Here is a 21,949-nt window from a genome sequence, read left to right as displayed (position 1 = left end):
ACTCCTTTTTATCCAGATCAGCAAAGAAGTTTTCATATGGAGCTGTTGAGTGGAACATGAAAATAGCCTCTTTATACAGATCTGGTGCATATTTTAATGGCGTCTGTGAAAATGAGATTCTGCTCTCTATCACAGGCAAGCCAGTGACTGGAGGTAGTTCTCTCCCTTATCCCTGAGTGAATATATGCATTTTTAGAAACCATTCTAAGAAAAACTGATTAAAGAGCAGAAATACCTTGAATTGAAACTCACTGGCCCAAGTGTTAGCTCCAGCAGAGAGACACAGGATGGCATATTTTTACTGAGTTAACTGTTGACTCTCTCCTTCGAGAGCAACGAAGTGGGTTCTGCTGTGAAATGCTAACAGTTGCTCTTATTTCCTGCCCTATTTCTTCCCCTTACAGAATAGCTGTTCACATTTCAGAGTTGATGAGCTCAGACATCATTTATGGGTAAGCAGGGAAATAAGGGTTTTATTAAATACTAGACAAAGAGTAGGGTCTTAGCAAGTATTTTCTAATCAATGCTGAGTTGTCGTAAGTGAATTGTGACTTTGGTAATTCCTTTTTATTCTCTCAGCTCAGTGAAAATCGAATGATCGTTCTCCATCTTGTGTCCATATTGGTGCACTTGAGGGATACGGCGCACCCCACGTGGTGCCCATCGATCTACTGACTGACTGTCTGGGAAGATGCCCAATGCCCCCGATGGAATGTTTCTGAATTTCCAGGGACAGTGCTTCTATAACGCCCCTAAGAACAACTCATATAAAACAACTAACCTGGGCACTAAAAAGGAGGAAGGGTCGCATGGCTGGAGGCTTATTTGAATTCCTATCCTATTGCTCCAAGCAACTAATCTTGCTCAAATCTGCAGGGACCTCCCCACATCCAAACCCAGTGGGGTCTTTTGGTCTTTATCTTCATCCCTGTCTATGCAGTATTTGATATTGTTCACAATTCCTTCCTTCAGGAAATGTCCTCTTTTGGCTTCCATAATGCCAGGCTCTCTGGCTTCTTGTACCTTTCCAGCCTCATTCTCAATTTCCTTCTCTGTGACTAATGTCCTTGAACACTTCTGAAGTGTTTTATTCCCTAATGTGTCTTCATTTGGCCACTTGCCGAGTTTTAGCCATCCAGGTAACCTCCATTTTATATCTACTTACTATATGTTGTCAATTCAGAAATATATATGCCTGGACCTGACTTTTGCTTAGAAACCCACATTCTACAGATGAGAAAGCATCATCTGTATACCTTCTCAGTACTTCAAACTAAACATATTCTAGGTCAAAATGATTATCTTTCTACTCCTGAATCCATATGATTTATTTGGTGACAATATGACGCCCACCCAGACTCCTACATTAGAGACTCATCCTGCCTGTCCCCTCACCATTCCACATTTAATCAGTCAACCGCACTAATTTCATCTCCTGATATCTACCCTATTTTTAAAAGGTTTTATCAAACTGTGATTGACATACTATAAGTTGCTTATGTTTAAAGTATATAATTTAATGAATTTTTAGATACGTATACATCCATGAGACCAGCACCATAGTCAAAATACTAAACCTATGCATCATCCCAAAAGTCTTCTAATGTCTTGTCATCCCTCCTTCCTGTGCCTCCCTACATAACCTCATCCTCTGTAGCCTCCATCTGCTTTCTGTGAATCTTGGTTCATTTATGTTTTCTATATACTTGACATAAAGGTATTCCTTTACGTCTGCCTTCTTTGGCTAAGATTTTTTTTGCTAGTCATCCATGTTGTGTACATATTAAGAGCTCATTAATTTTTATTGCTAAATAATATTTCATTGTGACAACATACAATCTATCTACTAACCTGTTAATTGATGTTTTAGTTACTTCGTTGTTTTTTTGAATGTCATGAATAAAGACGCTGTGGACATCCTGGTACAAATCTTTGTATCGATAGATGCTTCATGTGTCTTGGGTGAATGCTTACAAGTGGAATGGCTGGTTCATACATATATTTAACCTATTAAGAAACTGCTAACCTATTTTCCAGTGTGGCTATACATTTTCCATCCTCATCAGCAGAGTGTAAGAATTCCATTTGCTCCATATACTTGCCAGCCCTGGGTATGTTCAGTCTTTTTAACTGTTGGCATTTTAGTAACTGTATGGTGGTATCACCTTGTGGATTTATTTTGGCATTTCCCTAGTGTCAAAGCCCATTATAACTCTTATTTCAAGCCATCATTCATCTCCTGCTTGGACTATTCTTGAACCTAACTGGTCAATCTGCCTTCGGTTTGATCTTCTGAAAATTTAGCTTCCTCGTTTCTCCTTTTTCTGATTATTTCTTTACAGCCTCCTTTGTGGGATCTACTTTTACTATACCCCTTCAATACTGCTGTTTGCTGCAGGGCTTTGGATCACCTCGCTCTAGAAATGACTGCTTGGTTCTTCTCATCTCTATTCAGCTCGAACTACTAATGGCATGATAATGATTCTGAACTGTCCATCTCTCCTACACCTCTGCTAAACCTCAGGTATACACAACTGATCGTCTGCCAATTACACAGCTTGCCTATGCTGCTAAAGATATTAAGGGTGCTTTACTACAATATGTCCAAAATAGAACTCAGCATCTTTTCCAGAATACATATTCTGTTCTTTTTTATTTTCAATACCATGTGATTACACTAAAATATTTTTGTTATTTAAGGAAAGGAAGGAATTATTCTTGACATCCCCATTTAAAACATTTGTCCTCCACACTGAATATATCACAAAGCTCTTTGATTGTAAAATGCTTAATGTCTTTCCATTCTACTCTTTATTCTCCATTCTCATGGTTTCCTTCTCCTCACTCTTCACTTGGTTTACTACAGACTGCAGTAACCCTTGAAATTGTCATAAATCTACCTTCCAAGGTTTTCTGAGGAAACTTTACTAAAGTACCAATCTGATCCTGTCACATCCTTGATTAAAACTGTTAGTAGTTCCCCACAGGCTTCAGGATAAAGTTGAAACTTATTAGCTAAGTTCACAAGACCCCTTATGAACTGGCCTCTATTATCTTTAGTCTCATCCAATAATTCTTTTGACAACATTCATCCTGTTAGGCTATGGATTTACTTGTAGTAACTATAGAGGCCAGGGGCAGGCTACCCCAAGATGGACCACTCTGACATGAAGATTAGTTTGAGTTAAAAATCAGTCAAAACCATTTGCGATGACATGGATGGAGCTAGTGAGGATTATGCTTAAGCTAAATGAGTCTGTCAGAGAAAGACAAATACCATATGATTTCACTCACATGTGGAATTCAAGAAACGAATGAACATGGCAGGGAGGGGGAAAGACACAAACCAAGAAATAAACTCTTAACTATACAGAACAATCTGATGGTTACTAGAGGGGAAGTGGTGGAGGGATGGGTTAAATAAATGATGGGTATTAAGGAGGGCACTTGCTGTGATGAGCCCCGGGGTATTGATGTAAGTGATAAATTACTAAGTTCTACACCTGAAACTAATAAATATAAATAACTGTATGTTAAATAGCTGGAATTTAAACAAAAACTTGTAAGGAAAAAAAAAAAGCCATCAAAATCCAGTATTGGGTATGGAAAGAACCTAGATGTCCACCACCAACAGATGAATATATAAAGAAGATGTTTTACACACACACACACACACACACACACACACACACACACACACACACAATGGAATACTATGCAGCCATCAAAAGAAATGAAATCTTGCCATTTGCGAATATGTGGATGAACTAGAGGGTATTATGCTGAGTGAAATAAGTCAATCAGAGAAAGACAATTATCATATGATCTCCCTGATATAAGGAAATTGAGAGGCAATGTTGGGGGGGTTGGGGGGTAGAAAGGAATAAATGAAACAAGATGGGATCGGGAGGGAGACAAACCATAAGAGACTCTTAATCTCACGAAACAAACTGAGGGTTGCCGGGGGTTGGGGGGTTGGGAGAGGATAGTGGGGTTATGGACACTGTGGAGGGTATGTGCTATGGTGAGTGATGTGAAGAGTGTAAACCTGGCGATTCACAGATCTGTACCCCTGGGGCTAATAATATGTTATATGTTAATAAAAAAACTAAAAAGTTATAAAACAAACAAACAAAAAAACCCCAGTATTGGGGAAGAGCCCTTTTACGTTCCCAGCCAATGCCTAAAAAGAATTTAGGTAGAGGACCTGCCCTAGGAAGAGCACTATCACCATAGATAACAGATAACTACAGTATATTGTGAACAATGGTAGACTGGGAAAAACTTAGCAAGGCCTGTTTGACCAAAGCCCCTTTGTCCATTGAATGGCTCAACCAACATTTATTTACCAAACATTTATCCTCTTTTGTTGTTTTTATCTTCCTACAAATTGCATTCTTCCCTTTGAAGTCCCAGACCACTACCCTCTTCTTAGCTCAGAATGACCTATATACCTCATTTTGTGTGACTGTCTTTTGAATTTCCGTGTGTGTGTGTGTGTGTGTGTGTGTGTGTGTGTATTCCCTGCCTGCACAAAATTAAATCTGATTTTGTTCTGTTCATCTATCTCATGTCAATTTGATTCTGAATCAGGTTAGAAGGACCCAGAAAAGGATGAGAAATTCTCACACCTCAGCATGAATTAAAGCATTTCCCTAAGTGTGTTCAGCAGAATGCTGGTCTTGCAGGAAGAGAGAGATTTTGGAGACTGTAAAGTTTGGGAAATGTTTGGTCAAATGGAGTTAAACGTTCTTCTTAACTATTCTGCAGAGCATCTCCCAGGCAAACCTGCCTGTGTCTCCCTTATGTGGCAACAATGTATAAGGCAGTACTCAGCTTTTATAAGCGCTAACTGGTTTTTGTTAAAGTGGGAAGAGTTTCTCCAAGCCTCCACGTTCCAAGGAAGATCAATTGGAAAATGACGGATGATGTTCTCTGAGGCCTCCTGGCTTTCACACAACTTTCAGCCCCTTCAAATGTCCAAACGTGCTGTCCATCCAGTGAAGCCCTCAACTCTTGCTTGTGCCTCAGGGCCTTTCCTCAGGGAGCTGAACTCTGGGTGTGACTTCAACATCTGTGTCCTGAGATTCCTAGCCTACTGTACCCATTCTGACATGGCCATTTGCTTTCTATCCTCTCACCATTGAGTTATGTACTTATCTATCTCCCCAGTAGATGACACGTTCCTCACTCAGGTGTGGTGCAATAGTAGGTGGGTGTTTACTGGCTAATTGTTAAATGCAGAAAGGGACCGGTGGTGCAATGTTAAACTGAAATTCTCATGAGATGTCACACTGGTCTGGTCAAAACTAATTAGGTTTAATTTTATAAACAGAAGGATCAAATTTCATTTGCAGATACTGGTAATGGTATAGTGTACAGAATTAGGGGAATTATACTGAAATAACAGTAGCAGCACACTAAGACCTAACAGATTTGGATTTCTGCCTTGGTTATGAGAGCTGACACACATACGTTTTTGACCTCATGTAAGTTAGAGCCTATGTTTCCTTTTCTCTAACACCAGAACAAAATACCTGCTTATATCAGCAAATGAAGTAATGTTTGTGAGTATATTTTAATGAGTTCCTGGACTGTAAAAATGTTACATTATTTTTATCCAATTCCTTACTTGCACACATAAAAAAGTTTGGCATTTTTTTAAAAAGCAAAGACCTAGTTGCTGCATTACCACCCCTACAAATTCGATGAGTGGGCCATTCTAAAGGCGACATCTTGGTAAAACAAGATGGAAAGCAAAGCACACAACCTTTTCAAACCTAGTACAGGATATAATTTTACAAGTTGTAGGACAGTTTTATGCTTTCAAATTAAGCTCTCAGTTTCTAAAGAAAATGACAGAGAACCATTCTGCTCTTCAATCAGTCATGTGTAACCCAAGTCACCTATAATCTAAGCTAAAGAAATGATGGGATCCATTTTTCGCAGAATTCGTGAGTACCTAAATTACAGACAAGGTCCTCCTCATGATTAGGTACACAGAGTGTTGGATAGCATGATTAAGGTTCACAGCGCACTATTCCTATAGAAACTCACCTTGTTTCCGAATTCTTGACAGAGTGAAGGATTTCCACTTCCCATCATTATGGTTTTGCTTGCTGACAACGGAAGCCATTCCTGAGCCCAGATCATAGCTGACTTTTATATGCCCATCAGTGAGCTCCACACTCATGAAATCTTTCTATTAATAGAGTAAAAACATACCAGTGATTCAATACACAGAGAAATATGGGTATTTACTTTTTGTGTGTGTGGTTTATAGCAGGGCCTTATTGCTAAGTTACTGAATATGCTGATCCATAAATGACATCCATTTTGGAAACAGAATTGGTGTTACTACTTTGTGAATGTTTGTGGGTATGACATTATAGTGCAAATTGTCACAACCACATTACTAGGATATATCTTTATACAACAGGAGAATAAAGGAGGTTCCTTTAAAAACATATTAAGTCAACTAAAAGGTACATTCTCTGGAAGAATTTACTAAGAAATATTGACCTGGAAAAAACAATGAGGATATTTAGAACCATCTTTCAACTTAAGTCTTTAGAGGAAGACTAAGGGAGTCGTTTTGCTGCTGCATGATTCCATACTGAAGGAAACTCTACTGGGTGCTTCTCTTAAAGGATTATATGGGGAGCTGCACTGAAAATAAATAATAATTAAATTGCATCTGTAATTGAATTTATCAATTTTCATTGCATCACCTACTCTTGGCTATCACACAGCATCCTAGAATCCTCTTAATAATAATTGATAATTTAACAATAACTGATAATTGTACTGGAATCCTATGGAAAAGAGGCAAACATTTTTAATTATGGGAGATCAGCCATGTATGTCTTTACCAGGTCTCGTGTGGCAAGGTACATAAGGAGAGCACTTGAAGAAAATGTCCTGAACTTGAACATGACAGTTGAGATGTTGGGGTACCAGCGAATGGGGCGGCTGACCAATGCGTACCCTTCTCCATCAAACTGAATAGTCCCTTCACTATCTTCTACCTGAGGACTGAAGAGAGACATTTCACATGAACCAATGTCTGCTTTATCCATCAATACTAAACACATCAAATTATCTTTTGAGATTTGATTGTGAGCTGTTAGAGGACAGGAACTATCCCAAATAGTTCTTCCATCCTTCCATTTCTCTCTGCCATCATTCTAGACCAAGTAGCAATCATCTCTTACCTGGATTTATTTGATGTTCAATAACTAAGTCACTGATGTTTTAAATGCTTTATATTCTACCAAAATACTTGATGGGTAGTTACACTGGTATTTAAGTATGCCTTAGTGGTGTGAAGTGGTGGGGTTTTGGATGGACTGAGACTGTCTTATTACATTTCGCATATACATAACATAATGAGGGGGGCTTGGGTGCAATGAGTGAAGGTGGTCAAAAGATACAAACTTCGAGTTATAGGGATAAAAACAAAACAAAAAAACACCTAAGTGGAATAAAGATCCCTACCCCCTGATTACTTGCTGTTCAATAGATTTTTCTGGGACAAATTAGATTAAGACAATAAAGGATGCCTTTATCTGTTTCAGTGGTTATCTATTGTTCTTTAATAGATTGGAAGCTCTATAAGACCCACTAGAGATTATGAGCCAGGGTCTATGTCAGGCACAAACTCAGCACAAGGAGGGCACATGGCTCATAATAGATTATGGTTACATAGAATGAAGGAGATTTTAGTATAGTAGATTGCCTCACAGAGACTGTATGTTCAATCAGTGTTGGTTGAATAAGAACTATCTAAGAAAAATCTTGAAAAATAACATTTAAGAACATTTCTTTTTCAAATGCAGTTACCTATGATCTATCAATCAATCTACACAATGATGTAATTACAGAATAAGTCTCAAATTGTGGAGAGTTTTTAAAACTTTAAAAATCTGAATGTTAGCATATATTTGAATCTCTGAAATTGGAGTGTTATGTTAAGGGTAGAGAGGAGATATGGAGAAATATTATAACAATGTCTTTGTAAGATAACAAGAGCCTAGAATATCATTTGCGTGATATCTTTGCTAAATGAGAAAAATGACAGTGTATGAACATTAACAGGTTCATGAAGGAAAAACTGTTCCACATCTTAGACAAGTTGGCTTTCTCTCTGTTCCTGGATCAGAGAGAAATAAAACTGAAGACAAAAAAAGAAGGGAAGAGTCTTATTTTACATCACGCATGGTCAGATCTTTGTAATTTTAAGTTATATATAATTTGGAATAAGATCAGATGATTTCAGAATATTTTTCTAACATATTAAACTTAAAAAATGTTTTTCAATATTCCTGCAAAGTGCTAACTGAAAGTTTGAGGAACTAAATCAGGCTATTAACTGTATAACTGGTAGTGAGTAAAGTGACTATGATTTGGCCTTTCTTCATTATTATGATAAATCCATTAATTTCTGGGTCACTTCATTAGAGAGAAGATAATGTTGTGTAGAGTCTACTAAGGAGAAGTTCTCAAATACTAAGGTTTTGCATTATATGCTGTCACACTATCATTGACAGCCCTGAAGATGGTTGTGGAAGTCACTGTTGAGAGTTTTCTGGATGCTTTGACCCAATGCACTATTACTTATAATTTATTTTAATTTTAATTTTTTTAAAGACTTAAATTATTTGAGAGAAAGAGAGAGAGAATGAGAGGGAAGAGTGCCAGAGGGAGAAGTAGATTCCCTGCTGAGCAGGAGCCTGATAAGGACTTGATCCTGGGACTCCAAGATCATGACCTGAGCCAAAGGAATTGCTTAACCAATTGAGCCACGCAGGCACCCCTGTTATTTATAATTTAAACAAACCAAAAAACACAAAATCTCACCACACAATTGTTTTGGTATAAGAATTCTGGGATGTTTATAACTTGATGTCTTTATGTCCTTAATCTGTTAATTCCTTCAACATGAATAAAAGAATAGCCAAGTAGATGGCAGGTACCCTGAGGTCTGATGTGGAATCTCACTGAGACCCTGCTGCAAGCCACCTAGCGTTTTGGGTGTCACCTTGAGATAAAAGAGTTAGATCCATGAATGATTGCTATGGCCTATTCCTACTTCAGCCCTTTATAAAATTCTTCTTTTCAAGCAAAAGGCAAATTTTCAGGGAAGGGTTTTGTGCTGGGACCAGCTAAATAAATACACAGGTGTTAGATCAGTCTACTTCCCTTAACTCATTGGCCAAACCCAAGTACATCTGGATTTAACTTGGTGACTTTGAGATATGGAAAAAAAAATTACTTCTTCCAGGTGTAGTTTATAATATCTCAACTTCTAACATTATATTAGAGTGTTCTTATTCATGTTTGAATACATTTGCCAATATACATTTATAATTTTTATAATTAACATTTGCCAAAATTGCCTTTTGTTTCTCTTTTGAAACTTGATGTCTGGTCAAGTTATTAAGGATTAATTATGTTATTTGGAACAGCCACACTCTTCCACATGTAGCTTGTTAACTACTGAGCTAGATGGATATTGGGGTTTATGTAGTACATTTCATCATTGTTTCAATGTTGAGCTAAATACATTAAACTTGCAACAATTTTTTTTTCTATTTTAATTTTAATGTGATTTTTAGAAGTTTAAGAAAAAATAAGATATACTTCTTTTTTATTGTCCTGGCAGATAACTCTTTTTAAAGCATAACAACAATTCTGTCCTTTTTTCTGATTGCTGAATAACTGCAAATTTCTAAAATGGACAGTCTAAGATCTACATGTTCTTAGTCTATGTCTTACAATCTTCTCTTTTACGTCCCCCACATATAGTCATTTCTGCTCTAAAACTGGAATGATGGGTCTTTATGTAACAATGTGCTATGTGTTCTCTTGAACACCACCTAACAAACACCAGGAGTTCTATAAAAATTATTCCTATACATATATACCAAGGCTTATGGGAAAACAGTGTTGGTGGTGGTCACTCAAAACTTATGCAACTTTATAATCAGAGCACTCACAAAAACAATTATAGTCTTGGTCAAAATAGCAGCATAATTTAAAAAGATATGCTATAAAATTTAAATTAAAGAATTTTTTCAGTAAATATAGAACTTTACCTTCAAAGGTATAGGTGAAGGTAACTTGATAGCAAGGAGCTTAAGGAAGGGTTGACAGTGCTGAGTGACAGAGGTGGTAAAATGCACAATGTCTGGGGGAGAACTGAGCAATGAACTTCTAAGACAAGGAACTTGTCCAAACCAAGGGCAAGTTCATGGATGAAGAGGCAGTGTGTGCAGGCTTGAGCTTGGTATACTCAGTTATGTCAGTAGACTTTACAATCAGGTGCCTTTGTTCAGTGGTGCAAAACCTTTACACACTGCAAAGAACTATATAAAAACCGACCTGACTTCCATACCTACTGACATCATTCTCCCCTTCGCCAATCCTGCCCAAGTGAACTCACCTCTATGAAGCAGAACAGATTTTACTTGTCCCTTTCTAAAATACTCTGGCTTTCTAGCCTTCTTACCTTTGCTCTCACTGGTCCCTGGGACTAGAATTCCCTTCACCTTTTATCTGCTAGCCCCTCTTTGGAGTCTTACTCCATGGTAACGTCCACCTCAAAAGCTACCTCCTATATGAAGCGGATCTAACCCTATGTGAATAATCATAGTATACTGAGAGTGCCTTTTTTTCCCCTAAGATTTTACTTATTTAGTTGGCAGAGAGAGACACAGTGAAAGAGAGAATATAAGCAGGTGGAGTGGGAGAGGGAGAAGCAGGCTTCTCAATCCCAGGACGCTGGGATCATGACCTGAGCAGAAGGCAGACGCTTAACCACTAAGTCCCCCAGGCACCCTTGAGAGTGTCTTTTTTAAAGGGATTTTTAATTTTCCCTTGTATTTTAACTATTTTAGGGTTTGTTTTTTCCTCTCTGTAAATTACTTGATTGCTATCCCTGGACTGTATTTATCTCTGTATCAGGAAGTCCTAGGTGTGAATCTCTGACACCTGAAAAACATCCTACAAATGTGTGCATGTGTGTGTGTGCGCACACATATATGCTATTATAATTATATTAATTCATATGATACTCTAGATACTAAGGTATAAGATCTGTGCAGAATTTATAATTAGCCTGTGATAGACCTAATACATTATATGCACTGCTGAGTGGACATTTAAATCCTTAGATATTTTGTTCATGATAAGTTTTTTTTTTTTTTTTTTTTTAAAGATTTTATTTATTTATTTGACAGAGAGAGATCACAAGTAGACAGAGAGGCAGGCAGAGAGAGAGAGAGGAGGAAGCAGGCTCCCTGCTGAGCAGAGAGCCCGATGCGGGACTCGATCCCAGGACCCTGAGATCATGACCTGAGCCGAAGGCAGCGGCTTAACCCACTGAGCCACCCAGGCGCCCAGTTCATGATAAGTTTTTGAAAATCCTTTTTATGAATTTACCAAATAAATATTGAGGGAAAAGTTGGCATTAATTTCTGAGTAGGGGGATATTAATGTGAATGAACTTCATTGTCCTTGTTGTATTGAAAACATTTTATAGAAAACATTCCATATTAGATTTTGTTGAAGATTATTCACCAAACCTCTCTAAACTATGAATGGGTTAGGCTTTTAAACTGTCCTCAATGCTGCATTGAGAAGTCCATGATGACAGAAGTAAAGTGTTGGAAGTTAAACTGGAAGTAAAGTGTTCTCTGCAACCTTGATGGGGAATCTGGGGCCCTGGCAATGTGCATGTGCTCTTTAAATTGGAAATAAAAAATATGACCCATGTAGCATCTAATGATTTGGAGTTGCTAGGTGTGTCTATTAAGCATTCAGATATTTAATTTAAATTTTAGAGTTTTAATAGGCTTGGTTGATTAGCTGGGCTCAAGTTTTTTTATGCTGAGAAACCTTTCCCTTCTAGCTAATTGTATTATATCCTCTCTTCAGGTTGGTCTGCTGGTTAAGTATTTTAGATTGCTAAACTCTAACCTGTAGGTAGTAATTGATGATGTGTATTAGGGCCCTTTCTCCTGGCCTATCTTGGTCCCTTCTTATCCTTCTCCACTTAAGCAGGATCTTTGAGTCCAGTGGGTTTCCCCCTGAAACCCTGCCAAGACCCTATGTGGCATAGGGCCTTGGAAAGTTCCTGTACAAATGGGTGAAAGGATCTGACCTTTTATCAACTTCATGGTAGATCACCCCCCAGACATAGTCCCATCCTTTCCACTCCAGACCATCCGCACGATAATAGAATATTGCACAACAAAATTAAAGATTTTGTGAGGCACAGGCCAGACCTTAGGGGAGTTCTCATTTCAGCTCACCTGACAGTACATCCTTTGCAGTCACCTTCTTTTTCTCGGAAATTCCACAAGCCTATAGGTTTGCTGTCGAAGTACGTTTCTCCCATACAGCCCGTGAACGTAATCACGCGTACGGCGTCTGCCTTCTGCAGAGAGAAACGTGGTATTTGTTAGAATTTACAATTTCACAAGGAGTTTTAGAGCATCCAGGAGAGTTACTAGCCGTGAAATCTGGGGCACTTATTGTCTACTCTTTGTGATATTCTTGGTTTGCATCTATTCATCTTTTAACTATATTCCATCCTCACAGACCCTGGTTATTTATGTGCTACCCCTGGTAATACCATTTGTAGATAAACACTTCCTAGCTTCTGACTTGAGGTGAGCTGCTTATCCACTCTGAGGTTCTATCTTCTTGTCTTGGGGTTGGGATTATTAGTATTAAATTGGGTTATTTATTTATGGAACTACAGCCGGTGCCTAGGCATTTAATTAATGCTAGTCTTCATGTACCATTAGGGAGACATCTCTTCAAAGATCCTGAGAAGGCACACATATTGACTACACAGAGGGAAAAAAGCTAATATGTAGATAATTTAAGGATAGTGCTGTCCCCAATTTTTCATTTCCTCCTATACCCAAGCAGGTTTCTAATGCAGGGAAACAGTGAATTTGTAAGAGAAGGGACCGTATTGTGATTGTCTGCAGATATACACAGCACAGAGCCTATTAGGGCTCAATAAATATTTGTTGAATGACAGCTCCAGTGTCACTTTCACAGGGAAAGGTCTTAAGCTTGATATATAACACAGTCATGAAGGAGGGGAATGACCTTGTCCACTCTAGAGAAACTTGCTGTAATTTAAACAACTATTTCTTTTGGCACTGACACATTACTGATAAATCTATATTCTGGTACCTATAACGTTAGAAATGCTTTCCCAAAGGCCACAATTATCTGAGTAATCGAGGGTTAAGAAAATGAATTGACAACTTGGGTCTGGAAGAAATGTGGGGAAATGATCCTTGAACAGCTTAACGTTTGTAGTTACTCAACATGTGCATCTTTCTATTGCTGTGTTTGAGGAATCTTCCTGCCTTGTAGGAAGCCACTGATATTTACAAGTCAGAATGGCCCTTGGAATTCTCCATTATCAGCTGGAGTCTCTTAGTTTTCCAGAGGTTGATTACTCTACTTGTGGATTCTCTTGGCTTTTTGCTTTTCCTTCTCGCATCCTAAAAACTAGACTTAGGATCTTCTCCTGCTCCTTTGAATTTTCATCAGCATGTTGATTTAGTTACTTGTTTTCAGCTTCTGGTTTCTATTCTGATGCAGCAGGAGCCTTGACACTCTTGGCCAAAATGATGAAGATTTTCTGTAGATTTCAGGCATCTGCTCTTTTACCCCGAGACTAGCAGAAGAGAGTTTCTTTACATCTGGTGACAACTGAATTATAATAAGAATTATTTGAGATGCGATTTAAGATGTAACTACCATGTCTTAGGCATTTGTTGTACGTTTTATGCACATAACCTCTCACCACTCACAGTGGCAGGGAAACGTGGTGACTAAGAGTGGAGGCTTTTGTGCCTGCTAACCTGTGTTCAAATCCCAGTTCTGCCACTAACTGCTGTGTGACCTTGGTCAAGCCATTGAACTCTTCTGGGACTCAGATTTCTTGACTATAAAACAAGGAGGATACTATTTACCTTTCGGACTTGTAAGTTAATTCATGTAAATTACTTATATTACTTGGCATACCATAGGGTTATACTATGTTATAAGGGCAATTTATTATATCCTTCATGGCAAGGTAGATGTATTTTTTAAAAGATTTTATTTATTTGAGAGAGAAAGAGAGAGCGCCTGAGCGCACACTAACGGGGTAGGGGCAGAAGGACAAGCAGATTCTCTGCTGAACACAGAGCCTGCCATGCAGGGGCTCCATCTCAGGACCTGAGATCATGATATGAGTTGAAAATAAGAGTCAGATGCTCAACTGAGGCACCCCAGGTGTCCCCAAAGCAAGGGAGATAGTTTAACTCCCTTTTCTAGTTGAGAAAACTGAAGCCCAAAGGGCTAAGTGACTTGTCTAAGGTCATGTTTTATTATGTGAGAGAACAGGGAATTCAACTTGGATTTGATTTCAAAATTCATGGTTTTCACATTACTCTGTGCTACCCCTATATTTATCTTCCTAGGGAGGAGAGAAAGTTGGCAATATGACTATATATTACCATGTACCATTGTATATTGATATGCGGTTCTAAGAAATGTGGATGGTTTTAGTGTGTAATTGTAGAATCAATTCCAAGAGTTTAGAGTCACATCTCATACACAAAGCAAACAAAACAACCTCACTGTATGTGAAGGTTGAGTTCTCATAAATTTGGGGTCACCGTGGCTTTTCACATTTTCTGACTAATCTCATCCCAGGATGATTCTGACAAGCCCAGGATTATCCGTCGTATTTGGTTGTGCTCTCGCATCTCACCTACACGTCCTTTTCCAACACCTAATTTCATTTAATCAACATGAGCTCCTTTAAAATGCAGGCACTTAGCAATTTGAAATGCACAAGGACCTGTCATGAAGCAATTATGAATATTAAGTGCATTGCTCTAGAAGAATAAGGAGAAGAGCAACTTGAAAACTTTAAAAATCAGACCATGATTTGAAAGCTTATGATTCCTGTGGTATTTCCCAAGGTATTCATAAATCTTTTAATTAGATGTGAGTCTGAACTTTATAGCACTTCATATCAATAAATCATAAACTGATTCAGAAAACGGGGTATATTTAAAAAACACTTTGCTCTTGAGGCAACTAAAAGAAGACTATGAAAAAACTAGTGCCACAGATAAGGGCAAAACAGCTGTTTAAGTAAATACACACAGGCTTAAAAACATTGTGTTTGCAGATTGGATATTGAAAGAAGAAAAAAATCCTTACTCAGTTTGTTTTGTGAGATTAAGAGTCACTTATGGTTTGTCTCCCTCCCAATCCCATCTTGTTTCATTTATTCTTCTCCTACCCACTTAAGCCCCCATGTTGCATCACCACTTCCTCAAATCAGGGAGATCATATGATAGTTGTCTTTCTCTGCTTGACTTATTTCGCTAAGCATGATACGCTCTAGTTCCATCCATGTTGTCGCAAATGGCAAGATTTCATTTCTTTTGATGGCTGCATAGTATTCCATTGTGTATATATACCACATCTTCTTGATCCATTCATCTGTTGATGGACATCTAGGTTCTTTCCATAGTTTGGTTATTGTGGACATTGCTGCTATAAACATTCGGGTGCATGTGCCCCTTTGGATCACTACGTTTGTATCTTTAGGGTAAATACCCAATAGTGCAATTGCTGGGTCATAGGGCAGTTCTATTTTCAACATTTTGAGGAACCTCCATGCTGAGGGTTGCTGGGGGGAGGGGGTTTGGGAGAAGGGGGTGGGATTATGGACATTGGGGAGGGTATGTGCTTTGGTGAGTGCTGTGAAGTGTGTAAACCTGGTGATTCACAGACCTGTACCCCTGGGGATAAAAATATATGTTTATAAAAAAATAAAAAATTAATTAAACAAACAAACAAACAAAAACAAAACAAAACAAAAAATCCTTACTCAAAAGAAATGTATGTTTTCATAAACAAATTAAGTAAAAAGTTGCTGAGTTTTTGGAGAGCTTTATCATGCCTTCCCCCAGAGCAATTATATCAGTAACTGTAGACAGAGATGAAATAAACAAGCATGGGAAAGAACACACTACCTTCAGTTTCCCAGTCAAGCCACCAACGAACAGCATCGCATTGGCGTCCACATCAAGAATGGTGTACCCCGGAGGAGATGCTGCATAGTAGGTACTAGGCACGATGCTGGCTTTGGGTCCATCCAGGGCTCTCACCGAAATGGTCCCATTCCTCCCAGTTCTTGAGGGGCACGTGTTGAAATGAAGCAAAAGAAAATGCAGAACATAAAACACATATCACGTTTACAGTAACTTTAGTTTTTAAAGGTATGAAATGTAGGGATATGTGGCAGAATATCTAAGAGTTAATTGGGTGTTGAGCTTCCAAAGATCTGGATTCATTTAAGTTGCAAATCAGACCAAGAGCCTGATCTTTGCTGGCTGTTTCCTGGCAGATCTGGCCAGAACCGGTCAGCCACAGGAGAGTCTGATCCTGCACAGTTGAGTCCAGGTGAAATGACACAGCAGCGATGAGCATATGGAATGGCCCCTGCTTAAACAGAAGGCCTGTTCCCATTGGCTTGCAAAACAATTTACTGTTTACCAGCACATGCTCTTTAAACAAGCTGGTACTACTTCCTTGAGCATTTTGTCTAATTTAATTCAGTAAGTGAACCCCAAATGAGTCACCCTTCTGCATGATAAGCTGCATCATTTCTCCTAAAATCCCTTGTTATATCCTGGCTCCAAATTTGCTGAAGTAGTCTTCCTGGAATTGTGCATCTTTTACTGCTGGCATCCCATCTCAGTGTAGACGGCATAACATCTCGTCTTCATAGCTGTGTATACCAAATGTATGGAAGAACTGCAGTATTACATTCAATTAATAGGATTTTGGAAGCTATTATTATTTCATTTCATTTTCTGAAGTGATTGATGTCTGTGAGTTGTGAAATATGAAAAACTGGTCTGTCTTCTGGGACAGGCAGTCATAACAAAACTTGAGTGTCTCTGTCTCTCTCCGCTGCCTCATTTAGGTAATCTTTTTGTCTCTGATGGTGCAGTATGAACTGAAGCACATGGAAACAAGAGAATGAATTTGTCAAATAAGGTTCTTCCTCATCTTACCAGAATGTATCTCTTCTGATCAAAGAATAGACCCTTGTGAATATAAATGTTCTTAAAGTCACAAAAGTACTTAATCCCTCCCCTACTCTCAGGCATGGAAGCATGTTGTCAGCTGCTTTCTCTCTCTTTCTCTACACACACACACACACACACACTCTCTCTCTCTCGCTCACATTTCTTTACTGAAGATCTTAAAAAGGAACTAAAAATATTGCTTCTTAGTAAGTTTCTTTTTAAGCTTTTATGATGAAAAAATGTAAGTGTATACAAACACAGAGTAAAACTCTCTGTACCATCATCTGTATTCAACAACTGCTCTATCCAGCTCTGGACCCAGCCCTTAACTATACACACTCTCTTAATTGCTAGCTGCTTTGGGGTTCATAGGTGTTGAGAATTAGGTAAAGAAGAGGAGGAAATAAGGGGAAAGGATTGAGGACAGGAATGGGTTCTCTATGGTGTCTACACACTGCTAGAAGTTAATAGAATCAAAGCTTCAGACAGAATGAATCAATATCCCGTAACCATTTTAAGTAGTGTGGATACAACACCTTATATATTTGTGCCAGCATTTAGATATGCACCTGCCTGTAGGCAAGATTGCTGTGTAGACCAGAAGAGGAGCTAAGCATGAGTGGCAGCCCTCACACTCTAGCTTGTGCGCAATAAGGCCAGTCTTAGGGCTCCTTCTTCAGGAGAGATAGCATGTCTGAGAGTATTATGACAGCACGACTATGACACAACCAGCTGAATAGTCCAAAATGGACGAGACACTCAGATCAATATGTGTGAGGTGTGTAGGTTTCAAGCATACTACAAAGACACCCATTAAAACACATTTGTACATGTACGTATAATATATATAATTTGTACACATGCATACGTAGCGACCTCCTTGAAATGGAAAGAAGATTTTCTTATAAATTGGGAAGCTACTTCCAAATTCTGTCATTTAACTGTCTTATAATGTTTATTGAGTTAGTTACCTTGATGCCTCAATACGATACCAATAAGAGTCATCAATAGTCAAATCTGGATACTCTACACGTCCAACTCCAGATCCAACATCCCAGAGGAAGCTTACTTTGCCTTTACGCATTTCTATAGCCAGAAAGTCAATCTGGTTCAGAGAAACACAAAAGCAACAGATATCAGATATCAGATAGCCCAAGGAAGCCAACAGAGTTCTTTTCAAAAGGTGCTATTTATAGATATGTGAAATAATTAGAAGCTTCACAATAAAAATTCCCAAACAATACAATCTATTATTAGGTATGATTAAGTAATGTTTTATTATTGCATCTCTAAGGCAACACAAGTGTCCATACTGCTGAGGCATATGTGTTAATTTAACCAATTTTACTTTTGAAACAAAAGTCTTTTCTCATTCTGGTTCTTGTGGAAGAGACAAAAGAAAATATTTGGAGGTAGAATTCATTATTGTTTTTACCAAGGACACTGATATTTTTAAGGGGTCAGCTGTGATTTTTTTTTTCTTTAGCCCAAGGTTACCTAAAGTGTCTCAAATGAATGACAAGTATTGACTTAAGTAATGACTGGTCTGTTGAAAATTTTATTCATTTTGGAAGATTCTCGTGCATAATGAGTCAAGTGTCCAAATAAAAGGAATGAAAACTTTTGGGGGTCAGTATTGGTAGATAACAACTTCTGGTTTTTCAGTTTGAGTCATAAATTCAGCATGAGTCAAAAGACTTTTCGGTGGTAGGAAAGAAGTACACTATTTGCAATTTCATTCAACATGAAAGTTCATTGTAATTTCTTAGAGACTTTTTAAAACAAAGCTTTATTCCTCTTAGTCCTCCTTCTTAAATAGCCAGATCTGAAAACATAATTCTAAATAAATGCTTGACTACTCATAAATGAAAGCAGATGTGCCTAAATACTGCAAGCAGTTTTCTTTTAAATATTCATTTTTCTTCTAACTTAATTTGACACTTCAGAACTTTGTGAGGTAAGAGTCAGAGGTTTTCAAATCTGAAAGGCTACATCACACAATTTTGGGACCACGTTATTAGGTTCTATACATTTCCCTTACTATGAAGATTAACCTCTGTGTATTCACATATCCAGGAGACTGAAGAAGCTGAACATCAAACTTACAAATTTGGCACTTCCAAGATAAAAAAGGAGGTTGTCAGCAACAGCTGTCTTTACGTTGACAATGATATTATTGTAGCTTCCTTTCTTGATTTCCGGCTTGTATGTTCGAATGCAGTCACCTCCGGAAGACACAGATACTTTGATCTTCAAGGAAAACAAGGTACAAAGAACCAAGACTAAATCTTTCAGCAAGTTTGAAGTACTTCCCAAACAACCCCAAAACCATCATCATCTCTTCTTTGAAGTTATTTTTTTATCATCAAATAGAATCATTAAATGCCCATATGCAGACACCATTATACTCATTAAGGAGGGCACAGACAATCAGCTTCCCGCCAGGATTTTGACAATAAGCTGTTCACAGTCCCATATCTTGTTACCATGCTACTCTTTTTCGAAGCATACAACTAACAAATTCTTACCTTCATACCTTCCTCTTTTATGAATGTGGGGACATTTCCAAAAGGTGATTTTATATGACGCTAATCTTAATCTTCATTAAGGTTGTTTGATGAAATTTTACAATTCAAATTTTGGTGATTCTGGTATCACTTAAAGTAGGACACCATTTTTCTTTCTGTTTTCAAGAGGAAATTACCTACCCTCTCATGTTCTTACAGTTGGAAAAGGCCAAATAGATTTTGTTCTAGATGTTCTGACAATACGAAGACTATTAATCATGCCACTAAGGACATACATTTGAGAATAAATTATACCTTTTTATTAAGTTGCCAGGAAATGAAATGGAAATAATTTTCAATGGTTATCCCTACTAATGTATTTAACAGCTCCTTTTTCTTCTGACTAGTATTTTTAAAATTACTATAAATTGCTAAGAAAGGAATTCCTATGTGAACAGAAATGAAACTGTTCATATAGATTCTTACTTACATTTAGGGAGCCTTTCTTCAACCACAAATAACACTAGTTGATTATATGATTTAATTTCCTTTGCTTCAGGTTTACAATCACAGGGGCATTTTTCAGCATAGCTTGAACTCGGGAAGAAGCTGCTGCTTTGCTCCATGAGTGTGCTCAAAGGAGGAAGCAGAGGCAGGGAAAGATGCAAAACTTTCCTTTGCCACTGATTTATAAGCTCAGCTTCAGGAAGCCTCCTCTTGGTTCTCACTAGCAGTGAATTTTCTAGCACTCTGTGCTACTCAAATAGCTTTTGTACTTGGAAGAAAATCTACTGGTTTTATTGCTCCTCCCATGAAGGGTACCGCAGACTCCAGACAAGACAGCCAGTCTCTATATTATGGTGACACAGGAAGCATCTCCAAAAGTCTCATTAGGGAATGGGTATAGGCAGCCCCTGGACTCCTCCCCAAGGGTGGTATAGACTACATTGAAGAGGTGCTGGATGAAAAAACCTTTTTTAAATTTAAATTCAATGAGTTAACATATAGTGTATTATTATTTTCAGAGGCAGAGTTTAGGGAGTCATCAGTTGCATATAACACCTAATGATCACTACATCATGTGCCCCCCTTAATGCCTGTCACCCAGTAACCCCATCCCCCACCCACCTCCCCTCCAGCAACCCTCAGTTTGTTTCCTATAATTAAGAGTCTCTTATGGTTAATCTCCCTCCCTGATTTCATCTTATTTTATTTTTCCCTCCTTTCCCCTATGATCCTCTGTTTTGAAAAACAGGTTAAGTTTTAAAAAGAAAGCTAAGGAGGGGTTTATGGTTCTGATGAATATGTAAATTCATATGTGTTTGAAAGCTTCTGGGAATGCAGCAGATCTGTTGCCTTTCCCGCAGACTCTGCAGATGTCATGCATTTGTACATTATTGTTTCATCACCTCATCTGCTAACCGAATTGCATCCTCTGCAAAGGAAACACGCACTGGAAAGAAACAGGGGCCAGCCCAATGGAGCCCAGGATGGTGGCCCAGGGCTAGAATAACCTCAAAGTCTACCGTAGACTGTTTTCCTTGTCCTTGTCTTCCTACTAAGGTTGGAACCCAGACTATAACTCTGGTACCCATAGTGTTTGCTCTGCATTCTGGGGGAGACAGTCTTCCTGGTAAGTGTGGTTCCCCACCAGGAAGTTAGTACTTTACTCGACAAACGATGGGATTTTCCTTCCACATAAGGTGCTGAGAGTCGGTGAATCAAAATGAGTTGCTGGAAATGTGCAACTTGTACTCTGGATGTTCATACTCTAGACTGCATGTGCAGTGAAGGTTGGCAGAACGTGTTACATGGTAGCATAGCAGATATACAAAGGTTATCCAAGGGCCTAGAGATAAAAGTTGTAGAGCAGGGGTGCCTGGGTGGCTCAGTGGGTTGGGCCTCTGCATTAGGCTCCGGTCATGATCTCGGGGTCCTGGGATCAAGCCCTGCATCGGGCTCTCTGCTCAGTGGGAAGCCTGCTTCCTCCTCTCTCTCTCTCTCTCTGCCTACTTGTGATCTCTGTCTGTCAAATAAATAAATAAAATCTTAAAAAAAAAGTTATAGAGCAAAGCAAGAGAAAGATAATATGGTGGGGGGCAGATAGGGGAAATGCTGCTTTCAGATGTTTTTAATGTTCAGGAAAAGGTATAGGATATGGTGAGTTTTAGGAATTGGCATCAAGTAAACCAAAACCATCATCAGGAAAGGCCTTGACACTGAGCAAATTCAGTATCTGAAGCAGGGTATAAACATCACTGACATCACAAGATGATCAAGGAGAAGAAGTCAAGGTCTGCCTGGAATTCATGA

The 21,949-nt window shown here is 38.5% G+C and overlaps 1 protein-coding gene across 1 annotated transcript in view; it reads right to left on the bottom strand.

The window, feature by feature from the left end:
• LAMA2 (laminin subunit alpha 2) overlaps positions 1-21,949 on the bottom strand; it is a 638,355-nt gene that overhangs the window by 53,061 nt on the left and 563,345 nt on the right. Inside the window, exons 45-50 of the mRNA XM_059400698.1 lie at positions 19,236-19,379; positions 18,101-18,234; positions 16,068-16,227; positions 12,315-12,439; positions 6,873-7,035; positions 6,058-6,202 (exon numbers count right to left, since the gene is read on the bottom strand). Of these exons, the coding sequence (XP_059256681.1) occupies positions 6,058-6,202; positions 6,873-7,035; positions 12,315-12,439; positions 16,068-16,227; positions 18,101-18,234; positions 19,236-19,379 (871 nt within the window). The remainder of the gene's footprint in view (positions 1-6,057; positions 6,203-6,872; positions 7,036-12,314; positions 12,440-16,067; positions 16,228-18,100; positions 18,235-19,235; positions 19,380-21,949) is intronic.

This window comes from Mustela nigripes, chromosome 5 (genome assembly GCF_022355385.1).
Source record: "Mustela nigripes isolate SB6536 chromosome 5, MUSNIG.SB6536, whole genome shotgun sequence".
NCBI lineage: Eukaryota > Metazoa > Chordata > Mammalia > Carnivora > Mustelidae > Mustela > Mustela nigripes.
The sequence above is the reverse complement of the archived record's forward strand: the minus strand, read 5'-3'. Positions and strand labels throughout refer to the sequence as shown.